The following is a 19,360-nucleotide window of genomic DNA, read 5'->3' on the forward strand; positions in this document are numbered from 1 at the left end:
GTTTTTTTAAACAGCCTTTAGCCAAATACTTGTTCTTAAGAGATGTCCTTTCTTAACTCTAAATACTATTTGCAGAAAGATTTGAAGTTACAGTTGCAAAATTACAAAGTGCTAAGGAAATTGAGCAATCAAATAATAAGAGATCATGTAAAGTCAGGTGGTGGTGGCAGCGGTGGCGCACTCCTTTAATCCTAGCACTTGGGAGGTATTGGCAGGTGGATCTCTGTGAGTTCGAGGTCAGCCTGGTCTACAAAGAGAATTCATGGTAGCCAGGGCTACACAGAGAGACTCTGTTTTGAAAAAACAAAACAAAACAAAAAAGTCTTTGTAACAGACTAAACAAAATATTGGCCATAGCTGCTGACCAAATGATGAACTAAGAAATTCCATCAACAAAAATCTGTCCCAGCATAGAGCAAAAAGTACTGTGATGGGGAGAGAGAGAGAGACAGAGAGAGAGAGAGAGAGAGAGAAGCAGTGGGTCCTAGCCACATCTGGCTGCATGTTGGGACCTTGTGGCACACTCTAATGCCTGGTGCCTCAGACCAACTCAGCCCCTTTGGGGTTGGACTCAGACACCCACAGCCTTTTAAAAGTCCCACAGGTGACCCTAATGTTGATATTCTTAAATAATAAAAAGAAACCCAAAGGATAAAAGTTCTGACATCTCTCCAATAAGACTTTGGAGACATGGATATTACAGTGCCTGTGGAGTCAGTTCACCCGTAAGGATGGGAGGCCTGTAGGGGCTGAGGGAAGAAGGTCCCACTTAGCTACCTGTTTGCTTATTGGAACTTGAAGAAGCAAGAACATTCTTGTACTTTCCATAGAAAAAAGACAGGAGCCACAGTAGCAGGGAGAGAATCCTCCATGGCCTATGTGATCCCACACAGGCCCTGCTCTTGGCCCACTAGTTCCCTAGTGAGCCCTCAGCCCGCGCAGTGCTGCACCTGTGAAGCCCTGCTCCTCCGGGCCCCGCCATGCAGAGGCTCGTCAGGCCACGCTGGGAAGCAGCTTGCTTTTCCTTGTTTGCTCCTCTGGTCACATCTGCTTTCTGTCTCTGAGAATTCCCCTGAATTTTTGATCAATGATGCATACATACATTTTTTTTCTGTGCTATTAGGAATTTCACAGACTTATAGGAGCCGAGGCTGTAGCTCAGCTGTAGAACATGCCTAATATATGTCACGTCACTTGAATCCATGCCAACACTGCAGAAAACTTGTGGTATCACTTCAAGAAGCAAAAGCTGAGGACCACCTTTCAGCCTGTTTGAGGCCTGATAGGGTAAAATGTTCAGAGGTAAATACTGTTCTCAGATGCATCTTTATTGTGAAATGTTAGCATTGGCTAGCCTAGTATCTTCTAGGTTTTATTTTGTTTTGCTAGTAATAAAACCATGTACCTCCTGCTCACTTGATTCAGCCCAAAGTGATAGTGCACACCTTTAATCCCAATGCTCATGCGTCAGAGGCAGGAGGATCTCTGTGAGTTCTAGAGACACTTGGTCTACATAGTTCCAGGATACCCTGGGCTACATATACCCTATCCCAAAACAAAACTGAAAATGAAAAAAACAATAATTCATCTGGCTAAACAGTCCCAGCAAAGCAAATCTGGGCTATGGAAAGTGTTTTTGGAGGTTCCAGTAGAGGAGTGCGGCTGCTGTGTGCCCTTCCCTGGAAACAGTTCTCTGTCGCTCAGCTCTGCTGTGATGTACGCGGAGCTGGGAGGGAGGCGGAGCTGCCTCGCTAGCCAGCCAGATCAGCAGGTCAGTGACAGATGCAGCACATCACCCTCACATCCAGGGCAGAGTAAGTGAGTCTGCTAGTATTGCCAGCTTTCCTCAGGATCTGTAGTGAGAAGAACGAGTCCTCCACAGCATTGTCTATATTGAAGATGTAAAATAGACATCTCAGAGCAGCCCTTGACTGAAAGACTGATGTAATCACTCCCAGAAGTGCAGCTCAGGACTTAGGAAGGACTCTGGAAATGTGCCAGGAAGGGAGGAAGGCTGGGGAGGAACACTGGAGGGTAATCGCAGCTGGCTAGTCACAGCTGTCACACACTGGTCACATGCATATAGGTATAATAAAATTTATTGGTTTAGACGTTGTAAATGTATCTAATGCGCCACCACACCTGGCCACTTATATGCAGAGGCCAAGGGTCAACATCAGTTTGTTTTTTGTTTATTATTGGTGTGTATGTGTGCATATGCCCCAACACTTGTGTGGAGGCCAGAGAATTCGTTTTAGAACACGGTTCTCTCTTCCATGTGGGATCCAGTTTTCAGACCTGGGTGGCCGGCACTCTTGTTCTCTAAGCCATCTTGCCGGCCCTGCACCAATTCTAGATTGACTGAGTGGCCAGCCAGCGCCTGTGCTCCTCAGTGCTCAGTATGCACTCTAACACACTGAGCAACTACCATGGGAGACACACACACACATACCACACACACACACACACACACACACCACACACACACACACACACACACCACACCACACACACACACACACCACAACACACACACACACACACCACACACACACCGCACACGCACACGCACACACACACACACACACCACACCACACACACACACACCACACACACACACACACATACACACACACCACACACACACACACACACTCTGTTTTTTTTAATGCTAGCCATTCTGATGGGTAGGAACACATCTTAAACTTTTTTCCCCCATTTATCTGGTCACTATTGATGTAGAGCATCTTGTCATTTCCTGATTGAGTATATCTGAGAGAGGGAGAGAGACTGAGACCGAGACTGTCCATCCATGTTTGTCTGTGTCCATGTGTGTCTGTGTCCAACTCCACCGCCTTAGTGTAAAAGAAAGATATTTCTCTTGGGGAAGTAGCTGAATAAATGTGCAGAATTTCACAAAGCTGTGTAGTTGTTCCCTTTTCCTGTGTAGTTAGCTCCTCTTTTCTTTTTTTAAGTGTATTTCTTGTCAGTCAGTACCTATTACTGTGTCTCTAGGCTGGGATGTCTGAAAGAGGTTGGAGTGTGAAATTTACATAAGGGCTTTCCATTCCATTCCATTCTTTTTTTTTTTTTAAGATTTATTTATTTTATTTATTGCATATGAGTGCTTTATCTGCAGAAGAGGGTATCAGATTACATTAGATGGTTATGAGCCACCATGTGGTTGCTGGGAATTGAACTCAGGACCTCTGGAAGAGCAGGCGGTGCTCTTAACCACTGAGCCATCTCTCCAGCCCCTCCATTCCATTCTTAGACAAAAACAAAAACAAACAACAAAAAACACATCAAAATCAATGTCTACTTAAGCTTCCCTGTGATCTGAGACCTAGTTACGTTTCTTCCTGTGTCTTTTCTTCTGTGTGTTTCAGTTGTGTGGAGCTGGAAGCTATAGGTGACAAGGCCAGGAGTTGGCAGTGCTTATAAACACTTGCTGTGATTCCTCGGTGCTCCTAACAAATAAGCCAGGGATGATCTGAGGGACGCCTGTGTAAGAACAGCATCAGTCATGTCATGTGCACAGACTGGGCAGAGCTTGGAAATGGCCTCTCAATTGGGAGATCTTAGTTACTGAAGTTTTCAGTGCCCTGTCGTGTCTCAGGTGTTTGCTGGACTAGCACTCTGGAAAGGGCGTGCTTGTCTGGCATGGTCATAGCAGCAGAGCTGTGTGTTCCCTTTCTGGGGTACTGACTGGGAAGCAATTTCCTTTCTTCGGCTGGTTTGGTTTAGCACACTTTATCATGAATTAATAACAGCCTTAGGTAAAAGTGACTTTAAATCTAGAATAAAACAGGATTCTGTTAGAAAAATACTGAAACCTCTTCATTTTGTCTTAAAGGTTTTAAAATTTATCCTGTCTTTTTTTAATAACACAATAAAGTAACTTATTTTATTAAATACTTTTATTTTGTTTGCTTACAAAAATCTATACTTCCAATGACATAAATGGAATTCAGGGAAAGTATTTGGAAAACTTAGGGTTTTTGTTTGTTTGTTTTCAAAACAGGATTTCTCTGTGTAGCCCTAATCTGTAGACAAGGCTGGCTTTGAACTCACAGAGTTCTTCTTGCCTCTGCTTCCTGAGTGCTGGCATTAAAGATGTGCAGCACCACCCAGCTTACTTTATTTCTTTATTCTTTTAAGATTTATATGACAACAGCCAGGTGTAGTGGCGCATGCCTTTAATCCTACCCAGCACTCTGGAGGCAGAGGCAGGTGAATCTCTGTGAGTTTGAAGCCAGCCTGGTCTACAGAGCCAAGGCTACCCAGAGAAACCCTGTCTTGGAAAACAAAATTGTATAGTTTTAAAATCTGAAAAAAATGTTTATTTTCTTGTTTTGAAGATTCTCCATGTGTCTCTTCCTATGGACTCAGCAATACTGCTAAGAGCCGTTCTCTGAGATTAGCAATGCTCACATCCCTTAAGTGTTGAACAAGTACCTTTGCCAAGTTGTTACTCACAGAAACGACAAGTTGGCTTGTGGGGATTTGATGCTTACTTGATTAGCAAACCAAGTTTTCCTTTTCTTCCCTGTATTTACATTGTTTTTCCTTTAATTCCTCCCATGCCCCCTTCTCGAATTTATGCTTTCTTGTTCTGTGAGTGTGAGTGTGTGTGTGTGTGTGTGTGTGTGTGTGTGTGTGTGTAAATTTCTGAATACAGCCTGCTGAGGTCATATAGTTTTGCTTGTGTGTGTTTAGGGCTGGCCATTTGCAGGAGCTCATGTGGCTAAGGGTAATGCTCAAGCCCTGGGTACTGCTGCTTCCACCTCTCAAGTGCTGTTACTGCAGTGGCATATGCTGCCATCACCTGTGTGTGCCTGGCTGGAGAAAACGTTTTTATCTCTTTTTTAAAATTAATTTTATGTGTATAGATAATAGCTGCATGTATGTCTGGGTACCATCTACATACAGAGTCCAGAAGAGAGTGTCAGATCTCCTGGAACTAGGAATTGAACCTCAGTCCTCTGGGTGCTTTTAACCACACATCTCTCTGGCCACCCCATTAAACATTTTTGAAGGAAATGGCACATAAGTAACACGCACCTCCCAGTGCATCACCATGAGGCTATGTTTCTAATTGTTGTTGCCACAGAGTTTGGTTATGGCACATATCACCTATAAAAAGCATATTGTTTAGATCAGGTCCTGCGCCTGGGATTAAAGCTTTGTGCCACCACCAGCTCTAGACCAAGTTTGTTCCCACTCATAACTCCTTTTTGCCCAGGAAATTCTTTTTTTTCCCCCTCAAGACAGGTCAAATGCACATGTGCGCTCAGGTAAGACCTCAGAGTTCCACCGTGCATGGCCAGCAGTGCAGAGCACCCTGGGCTCCTTATCAGTTTAATTTTGAATGGATTTTGGGCCATTGTACATTCAGAAAGCATTTCTGCTGGTCAGTATTTTCTCTACCCAGTGTGGGATCCCTACTCAGTGTTTGGTTATGCTGCACATCACCAGTTAAAAGGCCGTTGCTTTGTTGGGAAGCCTTTTCTCCTTTTCTGGTAGGCAGTCTGTGTGGTAGTGCTAGAGAAAAGTTCTCAAGACATTTTCACCTACTGGGCTTCATGTGTCAAGGGCTTCGATCGTGTTCTGCTGACGCGGTCGGTGTGTCTGTGAGAGGCTAGAAGACGTGTTCCCCATGCACACAGCCCATGGCCTGCCCCCTCCAGAGGTTTAAAAGGCCATTTTATCTGCCGTTTACATGCTTCATACCCGTTCTCATGCGTCAGAAAGCTGTCACAAGCTCTGGGTTTCTAGAAGCTAAGGACCCGCCCTGTTGTCTAACTCTCCTTATTGTCCAGCCCAGCATTATGCAGAGCGAGCTAGGTGCTTAACTTCTGCTGTTTGTTTGAGGACAGTTTGTTCTAGCCTTTCACTTACCCTGAGCCAAACATTTGGACCTTTTATTCTGGTATAAACTGTGCTAGAAAATCAAGCACAGGGGCTTGGCTGTTGGATTTTGATGTTCTCTTTGAAGATCTTTCAGCACAAGTTGCTCACACTGAAGAAAACGTAGCTTGTTTGGGAATAAGTTAGGACACTGTGTGTTCTGGTTGCCTGTCATTAGCTCTGTCAGTGAAGCAGTTTCTGCAAGTAGAGAAGCTGCTGTGTTTGCGTTTGGTTTGAGGGCCCAGAAGGTGACTTGAGTGAGCCTCGCATCGCATCGGCTCTTAGCCTGATGTGGAATAGCTTTAGAAGGGTGTGGTTCTAACGGGGTTTTCTGGGGTCCTTAACCTCAGCACTCAGGACAACTGAGGCAAGAGGATGCCCAGCTTGAAGGCAGCCTGGGCTACATAAGAACTTGTTTTAAAAATAATAAGTATTGTCAGGTGTGGTGGTGCACACTTTAATCCCAGCTCTTGGGAGTTGGAGGCAGGCAGATCTCTGAGTTCAAGGCCAGCCTGATCTACAAAGCGAGTCCAGGACAGCCAAGGCTACCCAAAAAAAAAAAAAAAAAAAAAGTATTGTCATTAACTCTTCATTTCCCTATTCAATCAAGGAACAGCATAAAATTAATCACAGCAGTAAACAAGCATGTTTTGTTTAGATTATTGATTATTGATAATATTGGTTGGCCTTGCTTGAAAAAGTGTCAAGTTACAGCACTTGGGAGGCAGACATATGGATCTCTGTGAGTTCGAGGTCAGCCTGGTCTTCAAAGGAAGTTCCAGGACAGTCAGGGCTACATAGAGAAACCCTGTCTCAAAACAAAAGCACAAAACAGCAGCAACAACAGCAAAACACAAAAAAAGAAAGAAAAAATTACTCATGTATTTAAAAATATACACCATACTACTTAATTCAGATCTCGTTGTGAAGGAGTTTTATCCAAGTCAAACTGCTCTGAGTAAAGGCTTGGAGTAGCCGAAGGAGGAGCAGAGGGAGGAGCTCGGTTCTGCTCCACATTCCCTGCTGACGACTGTGAATATGAAAAGCTCACAACCCTTCTTCTCAAAGACCCCTGACGTCCTCCAGGGATGCCTCATGCATACCAACATTCAACTGGGGCGAGCTAAGGAAGGGCGAAAACGGGCAAAACGGCTCGAACACATATAGTGGAGCTGGCGTCTGTGGTGGTGGTGGTGGGGCTAACCCAACGCAGGTGTGGGAGAGCTCTGGCTGGCTAGAGAAGGGGAGCTGCTTGGTGTGTGATGCAAAGTAGCTGAGGCTAGATCTGAAGGACAGGTCAGTGTCTACTGTGAGAGGTGCCCTGGGTGCTGGCGGGAGGTGAACTTTATCATGTCTCTCCTCCCACCCCCTTTAAAAATTTTTTTTCTTTTTTTTTGAGATGGTGTCTCATACCTCAGGCTAACCTGTAACTAATTATGTAGCTCAGGTTGACCTTGAACTTGCAACCTTACTGCCACTACCTCCTGAGTGCTGGGCTTGTAGGCATGATGCTGCCCACCCAACCCCTAAACCTCATTCCTCAGCAGTTTGAAGTGAGAGGTGGAAAGTGTAGTCTTGCAGAAGGTCCGGAGGTGACATGTGCTTGCGTCCTTGAGGTGTGGCTCTCTGCTGTTACCTCACTGCTGCCTTCAGCAGAACCCCTAACAAGCTCTCCGCTCCCTCTCAGGAGTATGGCTGTAGAGAAGAAGGCTGTAAAGCTCTGGGAGCGCAGCTGCTCCCTGTGTAGTCACGCCAATGACTGTAATTACCAGCAGACCTGAATTATACTGCTCTCCAACCTAGGACCACGGCTAGACAGGAAATGGAAGAACTGGGCGATGGTTTACCTCCCCGTCTGATGGCATCCATACATACGCACAGCAAGTGCTTTTGTTGTTGTTTGTGGTGTTTTAACTCTATTAGTATTATGTAAGCTCAGTCAGTTCTCAGGGCTTTTTAGGTGTATTAAGAAATGATATTTTCAGGCTGGAGAGATGGCTCAGCGGTTAAGAGCACTGCTCTTTCAGAGGTTCTGAGTTCAATTCCCAGCAACCGCATGGTGGCTCACAGCCATCTATAATGTGATCTGATGCCCTCCTCTGGCCTGCAGGTGTATGGGCAGGCAGAGCTCTGTATACATAATAATAAATAAATTTTAAAAAAAGAAATGATATTTTCACTGAAGGAAATATGTTTCTTCTGGCAGGTTTTCTACTTATAATAGACAATGACTACTGATGAAGGTGCCAGTAACAATGGAGAAAACCCAGCTGCCACCGTGGCTGAACAGGGAGAAGATATTACTACCAAAAAAGACAGAGGAGTGCTAAAGGTGAGGCCACAGAGCTGTAGAGCATAGGGGGATGTTTGGGGCTAAGGCTCAGTATCACACACTGCAGTGCTGTTCTCATCCGCCTTCACCACTGGTGTGTGTGTTCTTCTCAGATTCCAGGCACTGAGGTGGCTAGATAAATTAACTCACGCCCTCACTCACACCTCAGGCCCTGGAGAACAGGTCCAGCTGATGCTTGACTTGAAAAGATTCCTCCTTATTTCAGAGTGTGCATGTGGATTACTATTTTACTATGCCACTTTAGCGTGCTAAACTACACAGTGACTGTGCTAAAGAATCTGGAGGAAAAGGACAGGGCTTAGTTTTTATATACAAGTACTGTTTCTTTGTGTGTGATGGACAGGCACAGAGAATATCTATTTGAGTCTTCTATTTATTTAAAGTGGGGGGGGGATGGGGGAAACGGGGGCGGGGGGAGTGTTGTATGCATGTGTACTTGCTCCTCTGTCAGGATGTCTCCCTCAGTCACTTCTCCACCTTATTTTTCTGTAAGACAAGGTCTTTCACCAAACCTGGAGGTCACTGTTTCAGTAAGGCTGGATAGCCAGCCACCCCCTGGGGTCTACTTGTCTTTGTCCCCCAGCACCGGAGTTGCGGACACACTCTGTCATAATTAAGTTCTTACATGGGTCCGAGGGATATGAAGTTGCTCAGCTCCTTCTGAGCAAGCAGGAGGACCCCACGAGCTAGCTCCTTAGACTCCTCATATGGTTTTTAATTTTTAATCTTAGCAGCAGTGTTATGGAGACAGTACCCTTTTGATGATGGTGGTACTGGGCATGGTACCTAGGGCCTTGTGTGTTCTAGACCAGTGCATCACCAGCCCTATTTACGCCGTATTTTGAGACAGGTCTCACTAAGTTGCCCAGGCTGGCCTTGAATTCATACTGTAACCCAGGCAGGTCTTGAACCTGCCATCCTCCTTCCTTAGTCTCCTAAGTAGTTGAGATTACTGCTCTGTGCCAGCAGGATGGGCCAAATTCTCCCATTTTGTAGGTGAATAAACAGAAACCGAGAGGTTCAATGGGTTGAGCCATTAAGCAGTTGCTTGTCCCACACTGCTGTCACACATGCTTTATGTAGTTAATTCCCCCCTTTCTTTTCTGATGAGCTTATCTTGCATAGTCTCAGTGTTATTGCCATGTGGAAACTCATGGCCCTGTGTCAGCACTTGTTCAGTTTCCTCTCCTCAGAATGTCCATGTACTCCTTCTCAGCCTTGGAGCTGTAATTACTCATCCAGAGCTCTAGGAAGATTCTCACGACAGTGGAGATTTTTCCAGGCTGTCCACAACATCTCCTACCTTATCTTTTCAGCCTGCCACATTCAGAGAACCGGCCCCCAAGGTCCTCCTACCCTGTGTCTTCCGTAGCAGAGCACTGGGTGATTCATGAAAGAGAGGTTTATTTTGGCTCACAGTTCTGTAGTTTGAGAAGTCCAAGAACATGGCGTGCTTGCGTCTCCTTGCTTGTAGCAAGGGCTCAGTTCACAGCAGAGAGCAGTAAGTGGGCAGGCATGACGATCTGGGAGACATAAAGCAAGGCGTGAACAAGCTCTGTGTGATGAAGGAACGCAGCGCCTCCACAGGGAGCTCACACAGCACCTACCACCAACTTCCGTCCTGAAGACCTCAGTCCCAGCACCGCCCCAGTAGCAGTCAGATGTCAGTGCCAGTTTTAGAGAGGGCCGGTGCTAGCCATGCTTGACCCCACCACAGCGTCCCTCCGCTGGGATGGACATTGCTGCCCAGCTTATTCAGAACCTTCTAGTAAACAGACAGTAAACTGTAGTCTCCTTTGTTCTGGGGAGCAAACCAAAAACAACAAGTTTTAAGCTTATTATAAATGTTTGTGGTTTGAAGTTCTTTGGGTCATAACATCTGTTACTGTCTAGAAGACCCTTCAAGTCACCCAGGGGCTTTTGGTGACTATTCAGTGGGTCTGGCAGCTGTGACCTGGAACATTTGTTAACCTCCCTGGGTTAAGTTTCCTGTTTGTAGAATTTATAATACCAGTCAAGAAAAATAAAAGTTGGGTTTACAAGCCAGGCTTGGTGGCACACACCTTTAATCCCACCACTTGGGAGGCAGAGACAGGCGGTTCTCTGTGAGTTCAAGGCCAGCCTGGTCTACAAAGCGAGTCCAGGACAGCCAAGGCTACACAGAGAAACTGTCTTGAAAAACCAAAAATAAAATAAAATTAAATTAAATTAAATTAAAAAGTTGGGTTTACATTTTTCAAATAAAGACTAGATGTTTATCTTTAAGGCAACTTACGACTTAAGCACAAGTTTCATCCTGCTGGGGAAACAGACACACGCATGCGCACGTGTACACACGTGTGTGTGTACACACACACACACACACACACACACACACACACACACACACACACCAGAGTGATGCCATAGCAATTGTTTCCATGCCGATGGCTGTCTTACTCCCACTGTCCATTCCACGTGCTAGGGTGTTCTTACAGTCCTAAAGTGTGGCTTTCCACCGATTACTACAGCTGGGCCCAGAGTCTCTTGAGTTCATATAGGATTTTTAGACTTTGTGTGTGTGTGAAATGTTTTCTTTTGAGGCCTGGAAAGCAGTATTGCCTGTTTTCCTTTACACAACCTCTGGGCTTGGGAGCTGAGACAGTTGAAGAATCTGTCTATGATGCTTATGCAAGGTGGGGCTGCAGAGAGGCATCTCTAGGAAGTTAAAACCAAATAACTGAATCATTTGCATGAAATCAAACCCTTCCCAAAGAGGACATTATCAGGGTTAGCTGCTGAGTTCTGCACCACGGAAATGCTCCCTTTGGCACGGTGAGTGGCAGGCTGAATTGCACCACCACATGCCTGGGTTTAATTTTTTCCAGGAATTGACCAACTGCATTAGCAGCTTGCTCTGCCAAAAGTAAAATAAATATTCTGGATTTTATATGATAGATAAATATTTTTCACCTTGAAGTTTCCTCCCCCTTTTCTTTTTCTTTATTAGAAACCAAGTTATTTGGTATCATCCAAGTCTAGATTTTATAGATTATTCAAATAATGGCAGTGTAAGCTGTGACATCAGACGTATAGCAGCAGAACAGCCTATGACTATCAGCTCTCTTTAGCAAAGGGCGGAAGTAAATAAGCCACAACTTCCACTCTGCTATGGCAGTCTAAGTGACGTTTACAAGTCCAGCAGTCTTTTTGGCCGAATTTAGTTTGTGTACCTATGCCTGCTCATAAGTCTGTGCTTTGAGAATGGGGCAGTCAGCCAATCAAATGTGGCTGCTGAGGCTTTGTCCTGTTGAAGATAGGGTTCCACAGTGTAAACCAGCTGGCCTGGGACTGGCTGTGTGCATCAGGCAGTCCCCTGCAGTGACCCTTTTGCTTCTGCTTCTGGCTTAACATTTTGAGAGAATATTGTGGTAAGGAGCAGTATTAAATGTAACATGAGCCAGGGGCAGTGGCGCATACTTGTAATCCTAGCACTCAGGAGGTAGAGACAGGTGGATCTCTGTGAGTTCGAGGCCAGCCTGGTCTACAAAGTGGGTCCAGGACACCCAAGGCTACACAGGGAGACCCTGTGTCAAAAAAAAAACAAAAACAAAAACAAAAACAAAAAAACCCCCACAACAACAAAAAAACCCAAAAAAACAAAACAAAATACAAACAAACAAAAAAACCAAAACAAAATCACCACCACCAACAACAAAATAAACAAAACAAAAACGTAACAGGAAGGGTTAGTGAAAGGCAGTTTTCTGGTAAAGAAGGAAGGAAGCCTTAAGGAATGACAGTGAGTTTGCAGATCTGCCTGGCTCCCTGGAGTAGCCTGTGTGGACTTTTTATTCTTTACGCTTTATACCTTTTCCCCTTATGTTTGTCTCCTCTAGATTGTCAAGAGAGTGGGGACTAGTGAGGAAACCCCAATGATTGGTGACAAAGTTTATGTCCACTACAAAGGAAAATTGTCAAACGGGAAGAAGTTTGATTCCAGTCATGATAGAAACGAGCCGTTTGTCTTTAGCCTTGGCAAAGGTAAGAGGGTAGTGTTTGCACTGTTTTGCTTAGACTTGGTTCTGTCTGTATCCTACAGAAGAAATGGAGTACATCCCTGGCAAATGGGTCCACAGACCCCAAGGAGTCTCTGGATCCTTTTGGGATCCATAATATCCAGTTCTATTCACAACAGGACGAAGGCGAAGCCTTAAACATTACTACTAATGAACAAACTGCTGGTGCCTCAGTCACTATGTTGTCACTGTCTCTCCCTGTCCAGCTTTACCCAGGGCTTGATTAGTCAGCTCGTTAGTACACTTATAATCCTCGTCGTGAACTCACATAAAGCTGCTGCCTTGTGGTAGCCAGGCTATGAACGTCCTTGCGCTCTTCCGTGCACCCTCCTCTTCAGGGGGCCTGCTGCACTGGTAGTTGGGTACTGAGCTAGCTCGGTGTTTTTCATGAGATGCCATTTTTACTTGCAAGGGCCGACTATGATTGTTCAGGCTTGTCAGGTGTTTCCTGAAGCTGAATGAAATAACCCTGCCACTTCAAGGGAAACAACTGACAATGTTTGTTGCCAGTGCGTTTTCAGGTAAAAATTAGTTTTAAAAAATTGTGGCTGCTGGGTGCTTACAGCTTCCTGAAACATAAGGCTTTTCTATGAGAGCAGTGGGTATTAATGCATGTGGCTTCACGTCTGGACACTGAGGTTTGACACTGTTAGAGTGTCTGCCAGCCAGGCGTGGGGGTGCACACCTTTGATCGCAGCACTGGGGAGGCAGAGGCAAAAGTAAATTCCAGGACAGCCAGGGCAATTATACAAAGAAAACCTGCCTTCGGGGCGCGGGGGCAGGTGGGAATATCTGCCTACCTCGGTTGGCCAGTGTTTTCCCAGTGACCAGTGCAAGATATATAAGGTCCATTCAGAGTACAAGCTAGACCAGTGCTCTGGCATAGCATGGCATGCAGCTGACCTTTTGACCCTCTTGTCCACTTTTGACACAGCCACCTGAGAATTCGGTGACACTGCTTTCCTGCCTTTTCCTAGCTCTTTGTAGGTTTGCACGTTTTCTACATCTTCAGTCAGAAGTAAACAAATGAATTCATCTTGGCTTATAGTAAGTCCAACATGTTTCACTTTTGTAAAGTTAGAAATGCCTGGAGGTGTAGTTGAGTTGTTAGAGTCTCCCTGGCATCCACGGAGCTCAGAAGCACAGTGTGGTGTTGAGCTGCCATCGAACAAAGAAACATTAGCCAGTCATAATGGCACACGCTTACCGTCCCAGCAGTTGGGAGGTGTCTAGTCAGGGTCCCTATTGCTGTGATGAAACACTATGACCAAAGCAAGCTGGGGAGGAAAGGGTTTAATTTGGCTCACATTTCCATATTGCTGTTCATCCTTGAAGGAAGTCAGGACAGGAACTCAAACAGGGCAGGGACCTGGAGGCAGGAGCTGAGGCAGAGGCCATGGAGGGTGCTGCTCACTGGCTTGTTCAGACTGCTTTCTTATAGAACCCAGGACCAACCAGCCCAGGAATGGCCCCACCCACAGTAGGCTGGGCCCTCCCCCATCAGTCACTAATTAAGAAAATGCCCTATAGGCTTACCTACAGCCTGGTCTGATGGAGGCAGTTTCTCAATTGAGGCTCCCTCCTCAGATGACTTTAGCTTGGGTCAAGTTGATATAAAACTACTCGGCACAGGAGACAAGGTAGGACCATAAGTTCAAAGCTGTGTTGTACTTCACAGCAAGACCCAGTCTCAGAAAAAAAGGAAAAAAAAAAATACATACATACATACATACATACATATATATATATATATAGCCAGGCCATTTAGTTTCTCCTCCTCCTTCTTCTTCTTCTTCTTCTTCTTCTTCTTCTTCTTCTTCTTCTTCTTCTTCTTCTTCTTCTTCTTTCTTCTTCTTCTTTTCTTCTCTCTTTTTTTTTTTTTTTTTTTTTTTTTTTTTTTTTTTTTTTCCTTTTTTTCTTTTTTCCTTTTTCTTTTTTTGAGACAGGGTCTCTCTGTGTAGTCTTGGATTTCCTGGACTCACTTTGTAGAGCAAATCTGCCTGCTTCTGTGTCCCAAGTGCTGGGATTAAAGGCGTGTGCCACCACACCCGTCTTCATTTAGATTTTATATTAATATTTTATACTGGTAGCTAATTCATCAAAATAAAAAATCAATATAAATGGAAGTAGTATAAATAACTGCCTCTTTAGCTCTCTAATCTCTTGTAGTATACTTCTCCCAAGGGAATGCATAGAAATATTTCAAAGAGACATTCCATGCTAATTTTGGTATTCTAGTATGACTTCATTATTTTGTTTTGTTTTGTTTTGTTTTGAGACATAGTCTTCTCTATATTATCCTGGCTGTCCTGGAACTTACTATGTAAACCAGACTGGCCTTAAACTCGAAGAGATCTGTCTGCCTTTGTTTCCTGAGTGTTGGTATTAAAGATACACACAGCCATACCCAGCCTAAGATTAGTATTTGAAATAGAACTATTATGAGCCTGACTATAAAAACTTTATTGTAAAAATGCATGTACAACAGGGAGCTGCACTGCTCCACTGCTTGTCTGCCCGTTTGCTTCTCTGTACTGTCTTTTAGACTGCAGCTTTCCTCATCTATACGGAAAATCACTGTGTGTGCTGTTACTACAGCCTATTGTGTAATGTCTATATGAGATGAAGATGATTCATACCACTGCACAGGTCAGCCTAGCCTAGTGCACACTTGGAGGTTTATTATTGTCCTTACAACAAAAGACCACTGGCTGCAGTCACAGTAAAAACTACTGTCGCAGCTATGTTGCAACTCTTCTTACGCAGTCATATAACCTTTTGAAACAGTGCTTAGCCAGGTTTTTTGTCCCAGGAAGCTGGGAAAGAAAAGAACTGGTTGTTACCACTGTGGACTGTGTTACAGAAGAGGAGATAGTTTCGCTTTAGGTTTGTATTTTTTTTGGGGGGGTGGTTTGAGACAGGGTTTCTCTGTGTAGCCTTGACTGTCCTGCACAGTCAAGGTTGCTGGTTGCTGGGACTTGAACTCAGGACCTTTAGAAGAATAGTCAGTGCTCTTAACCATCTCTCCAGCCCAAACTTGTGATCTTCTTGACTCTCAACCTCCCAGGTGCTGGAATTATGGTTGATCTGCTTTTAAAACTTGATAAAATTTGGGCCTGGTGTGGTGGCGCACACCTTTGGGAGCCAGAGGAAGGTGGATCTCTGAGTTCGAGGCCAGCCAGGTCTACAAAGCAAGCCCAGGACAGCCAAGGCTATAAGGAGAAGCCCCATCTTGAAGAGAAAAAGGAAATCATAAAATTTGGAATGGAGGCTGAGGAGTCACTTAAGAGCACTGGCCGCTCTTGCAGAGGACCCGAGTTCAGTTCCCAGCACCTCCACGGTGGTTCACAACTGCCTGTAACTCCAGTTCCGGGGCTACGTACGGCGCCTTCTGACCTCCATGGTCACTGCATGCACATGGTACACAGGCGTAGGCGCAGACATAAGCGCGTAAAGTAAATAAATCTTTAAGACTTGCTAAATTCTGTGGCTAAAGAGATGGCTCAGCAATTAAGGAGCATATACTGCTCTTACAGGGAAGCAGAGTTTGCTTCCCAGCACCATGTTGGCAGCTGGCAGCCACCTGTAACGCCAGCTCCAGGGAATCCTGGCCTCCGAGTGCACCTGCACACATGAGCACATTTCCAGTCAGACATAGAGGCATACACACAATTAACTGTAAAATCTTTTCTAACTTGGTGGTAACTCCATACAAACATGGTAAATGATGGTGGTATTGGTGTGCCAGACTTTTTTATCAACAGACTCAGTGGCTCGGGGATTTGGCTTTGCACGTGTGGGAACTGTGCAACTGTTTAGTCTGTAGCTTCCTTCTCTTGGTTCATCAGTTGGAAAACGACGATTGGTTTTATGCGTCTTATTAGAGTCAGTCCGTGTGGGCCTAAGAGCTGTCCACCTGGAGCGCTGGATCATCTTTATTGTAGGAGCAGGAGCGTGCACTGTCTAAATGAATGGACCAGTCATCTTTTCCTCTAAACCCCAGACATCGGGGGCCAAGAAGATGGCCCAGTGGGTAAAGCACTTGTCATGCAGGCATGGGGGCTGGATTCCAACCCAGCATCACATCAGAGCTGGGTGCCATAGCAGCCCACCTGCAATCCCAGACCAGCTGAACCAGTGAGCGCTGGGAGACCCGGCCTCCATTTACTGTGGGAGCAGTCAAGGAAGGCGCCGACATCAACCTCTAGCCTCCACATGCAGGAACGCTCGTGTGGCATATACATATGTATCACATTGAAAGCCAAAGTCACACATCTCAGCTGAGCTGTCCTGCTGTGCCTTCCTCTGCCCTATCCATGTTGTTGTTTGGAAGTGGAACCTGTGTAAATACCGTCTCTGTAGCTGACAGCGGCGTCCTCACCATTCCCTTCCAGCCAGAGCACTTCTCTTCTGTCTGCCCTCTTTAGCTGTTAATGACTCCATTATTTAATTTATTTACTGGGTTTTTTTTGAGGCAGGATTTCTCTGTTATCTTGGCTATCCTGAACTTTGTAGACCAGGCTGGCCTTGAACTCGCAGCGATCCACCTGCCTCTGCCTCCCGAGTGCTGGGATTAAAGGCGTGTGCCACCACCACTGGGCCCAAATTCTTTCTTGAATCATCGTTCCTTGATTTGTAAAGCACTAAGTAAAACAAAGCAAGTGCTTTCTTAAAGTTTGTTTCACTTGAATCACATTTTGAGGGCTAGAAAACTTAAATGTCCAGTTTCCCCAACTTGTTGAAAAGACTTCATTCTCTAAGGGCTGTCTCTTGTCTCCTCTGATGAAAGTCACTGAGTACATAACTTCCAAATGTGCGCTTGCATTTACAGTAGGAATACATTTATAGCCCGATAGCATGGAAGTGTTTCTGTTTATATATGAGGAGGCCGAGGCACAGTGAGCTTATGGTGTTAGTTCAGCTGGGCACAGTGACTCCGCCTTCACTCAAACCCCAGGTGCTGTTTCTGAAGTTTCGTCAGACCTTAGGTGTGAAACAGCTTAGTCCAGGTGTAAGAACAGCCCACACGGGTTGGAGATTTAGCTCAGTGGTAGAGTGTTTGCCCAAGCAAGACCAAGGCCCTGGGTTCAGTCCTCAGCTCCAGGTGAGGGTTGGGGGGAGCTAAGTAACAAAAAGACACCCCCCAAAAGGTAACTGGCACACACAACCTTTTAACCAAATGGTGGTAAGTACACACACCTTTAGTCCCAACACTTGGGACGCAGAGACAGGCAGATCTCGGTGAGTTCGAGGTCAGCCAGAGCTACACAGACAAACCCTGTCTCAGAAACAGAAAGGAAGAGCAGCCCTCAGCATCTGGGTACCAACTCCATTCCAACTGCTTCTCTCCCAGGGTTGATGCTTTGTGGTTTGTAGGATTTATTAGATGCAAAATGCTTGATTGTGTACTTTAAAATAAGGATTAGCCTTTATCTCATAATACTAAGCCCTTACTAGAAGGACTGTGGAGCCAGCATCAGGAGCTGTGTGTGGTCTAGCCGTGCTCCTTCAGTCTCCTCGATGCTCTTCTCCTGCAGCTCGGAAGTGCACTGGTGTAAGGAAAGTGGGTGGTTCTCTCAAATACCATACACTTTCACGTTACCAGGGTTTAATGTGCTTCTAAGAAAGAATGAATTGGGTCCTTGGTGTGTGTTGTATATAATTAGTAACTCAACATACAATAAAGACCAAAGCCTTCAAGCAAAAGCTGGACCCCTAGAAGAAAACTTTCATGCCATTAGATTTGGCAGTAATTTTGGAATATTACTGTGAAGGGATCTACAGAATAAGAGAGGAACTCCTGAAGTACATCTAGGAAGGGGCTGTTCCCCACAGTGCACAGTGAATATGTTCTGTACAGCAGCTACTGTTAAAAATGGAAAGGGCAGGGGCAGGGTCGTACATGCCTGTAATCCAGCACTCCAAGGCTGAGACGGGAGGATTGCTCAAGCCTAGGAGTTTGAAGCCAGTCAAGTTTCAGGAATGCAAACATACAGGTGGCCAGTGAGCATGGAAGGGTGCTCAGCATCTTATATCACTCGGCAGTGCAAGCCAAGCGCAGGGTGATGGATCAGCTTACACACCAGGGTGGACGCTGTCAAGAGAAGGCAAGAAAGAAGCATTGACAAGAACGTAGAGACAGACACTTCTGTTCTCTGGGAAGGCAGAGCAGCGTCACCTGTATATAAAGACATGGCAGGCAGCTCCTCCAGAAACTAAATACAACCTGGTGTGGTGCAGCACACCTACAGTCTCAGCACTTGGGAGGCAGAGGCAAGTGGATCTCTGAGTTCGAGGCCAGCCTGATGTCCACAGTGCCTTCTAGGAGAGCAAGGGCTATAGGCCCTCAAAAAAAAAACTGAGTTTGGGTTGGGGCAGGTGGAGAAGAAGAAAGAAAGAAAAATTAGGGCTGGAGTAGTGGCTGCTCTTCCAGAAGACCCAGGTTCAATTCCTAGCACCCACATGGCAGTTCACAACTGTCTAGATAACTCCATTTCCAGGGGACCCGACACTGTCACACAGACATACATGCAGGGAAAACGCCAATGCACATAAAATAATAATAATAATAATAAGTGTTTATAAAAGAAAAGAATTTAAACACGAAACTCATCTGTGATCCAGCTTCGTATGATAGGTATCCAAAAGAAGTGCTTACGAGGCCTCATGCTTATGGACATGTTCACAGCAGCTTCAGCCGCTAGGGTCAAAAGGCTGAAGTACCTGACGTGTGCTCAACAGGTGACGGAGAAAATGCGTACAATGAATTATTACTTGAGTCTTTTTTCCCACTTTGGGTTTTCGAGACAGGGTTTCTCCGTGTAGTCCTGTTGTCCTGAAGCTCACTCTGTAGATCAGGCTGGCCTCAAACTCAGAGACCCTCTGCCCAAGATTAAATGTGCCGCCATACTGGCCATATTGCTCAGTCTTAAAGGAGAAGGGCTGTCACATGCTACATCAGTGATGAACCCCAAAGACACGCTAAATGAATGTGCATGACTCCACTTGTGTTAACTGTTTACAAAGACAGAAAAAAAT

General features: G+C 45.3%; 1 protein-coding gene across 5 annotated transcripts in view; it reads left to right on the forward strand.

Annotated features, from left to right (window-relative positions):
- The window catches only part of Fkbp5 (FKBP prolyl isomerase 5), a 124,685-nt gene that overhangs the window by 65,512 nt on the left and 39,813 nt on the right, over positions 1–19,360 (forward strand). For all 5 annotated transcript variants that reach the window (XM_051153440.1, XM_051153436.1, XM_051153439.1 and 2 more), the window contains 2 exons: positions 8,118–8,243; positions 12,143–12,287. In XM_051153440.1, the coding sequence (XP_051009397.1) occupies positions 8,139–8,243; positions 12,143–12,287 (250 nt within the window). In that variant the 5' untranslated portion in view covers positions 8,118–8,138. The remainder of the gene's footprint in view (positions 1–8,117; positions 8,244–12,142; positions 12,288–19,360) is intronic.

Source organism: Acomys russatus, chromosome 11, assembly GCF_903995435.1.
Source record: "Acomys russatus chromosome 11, mAcoRus1.1, whole genome shotgun sequence".
NCBI classification, from domain to species: Eukaryota; Metazoa; Chordata; class Mammalia; order Rodentia; family Muridae; genus Acomys; species Acomys russatus.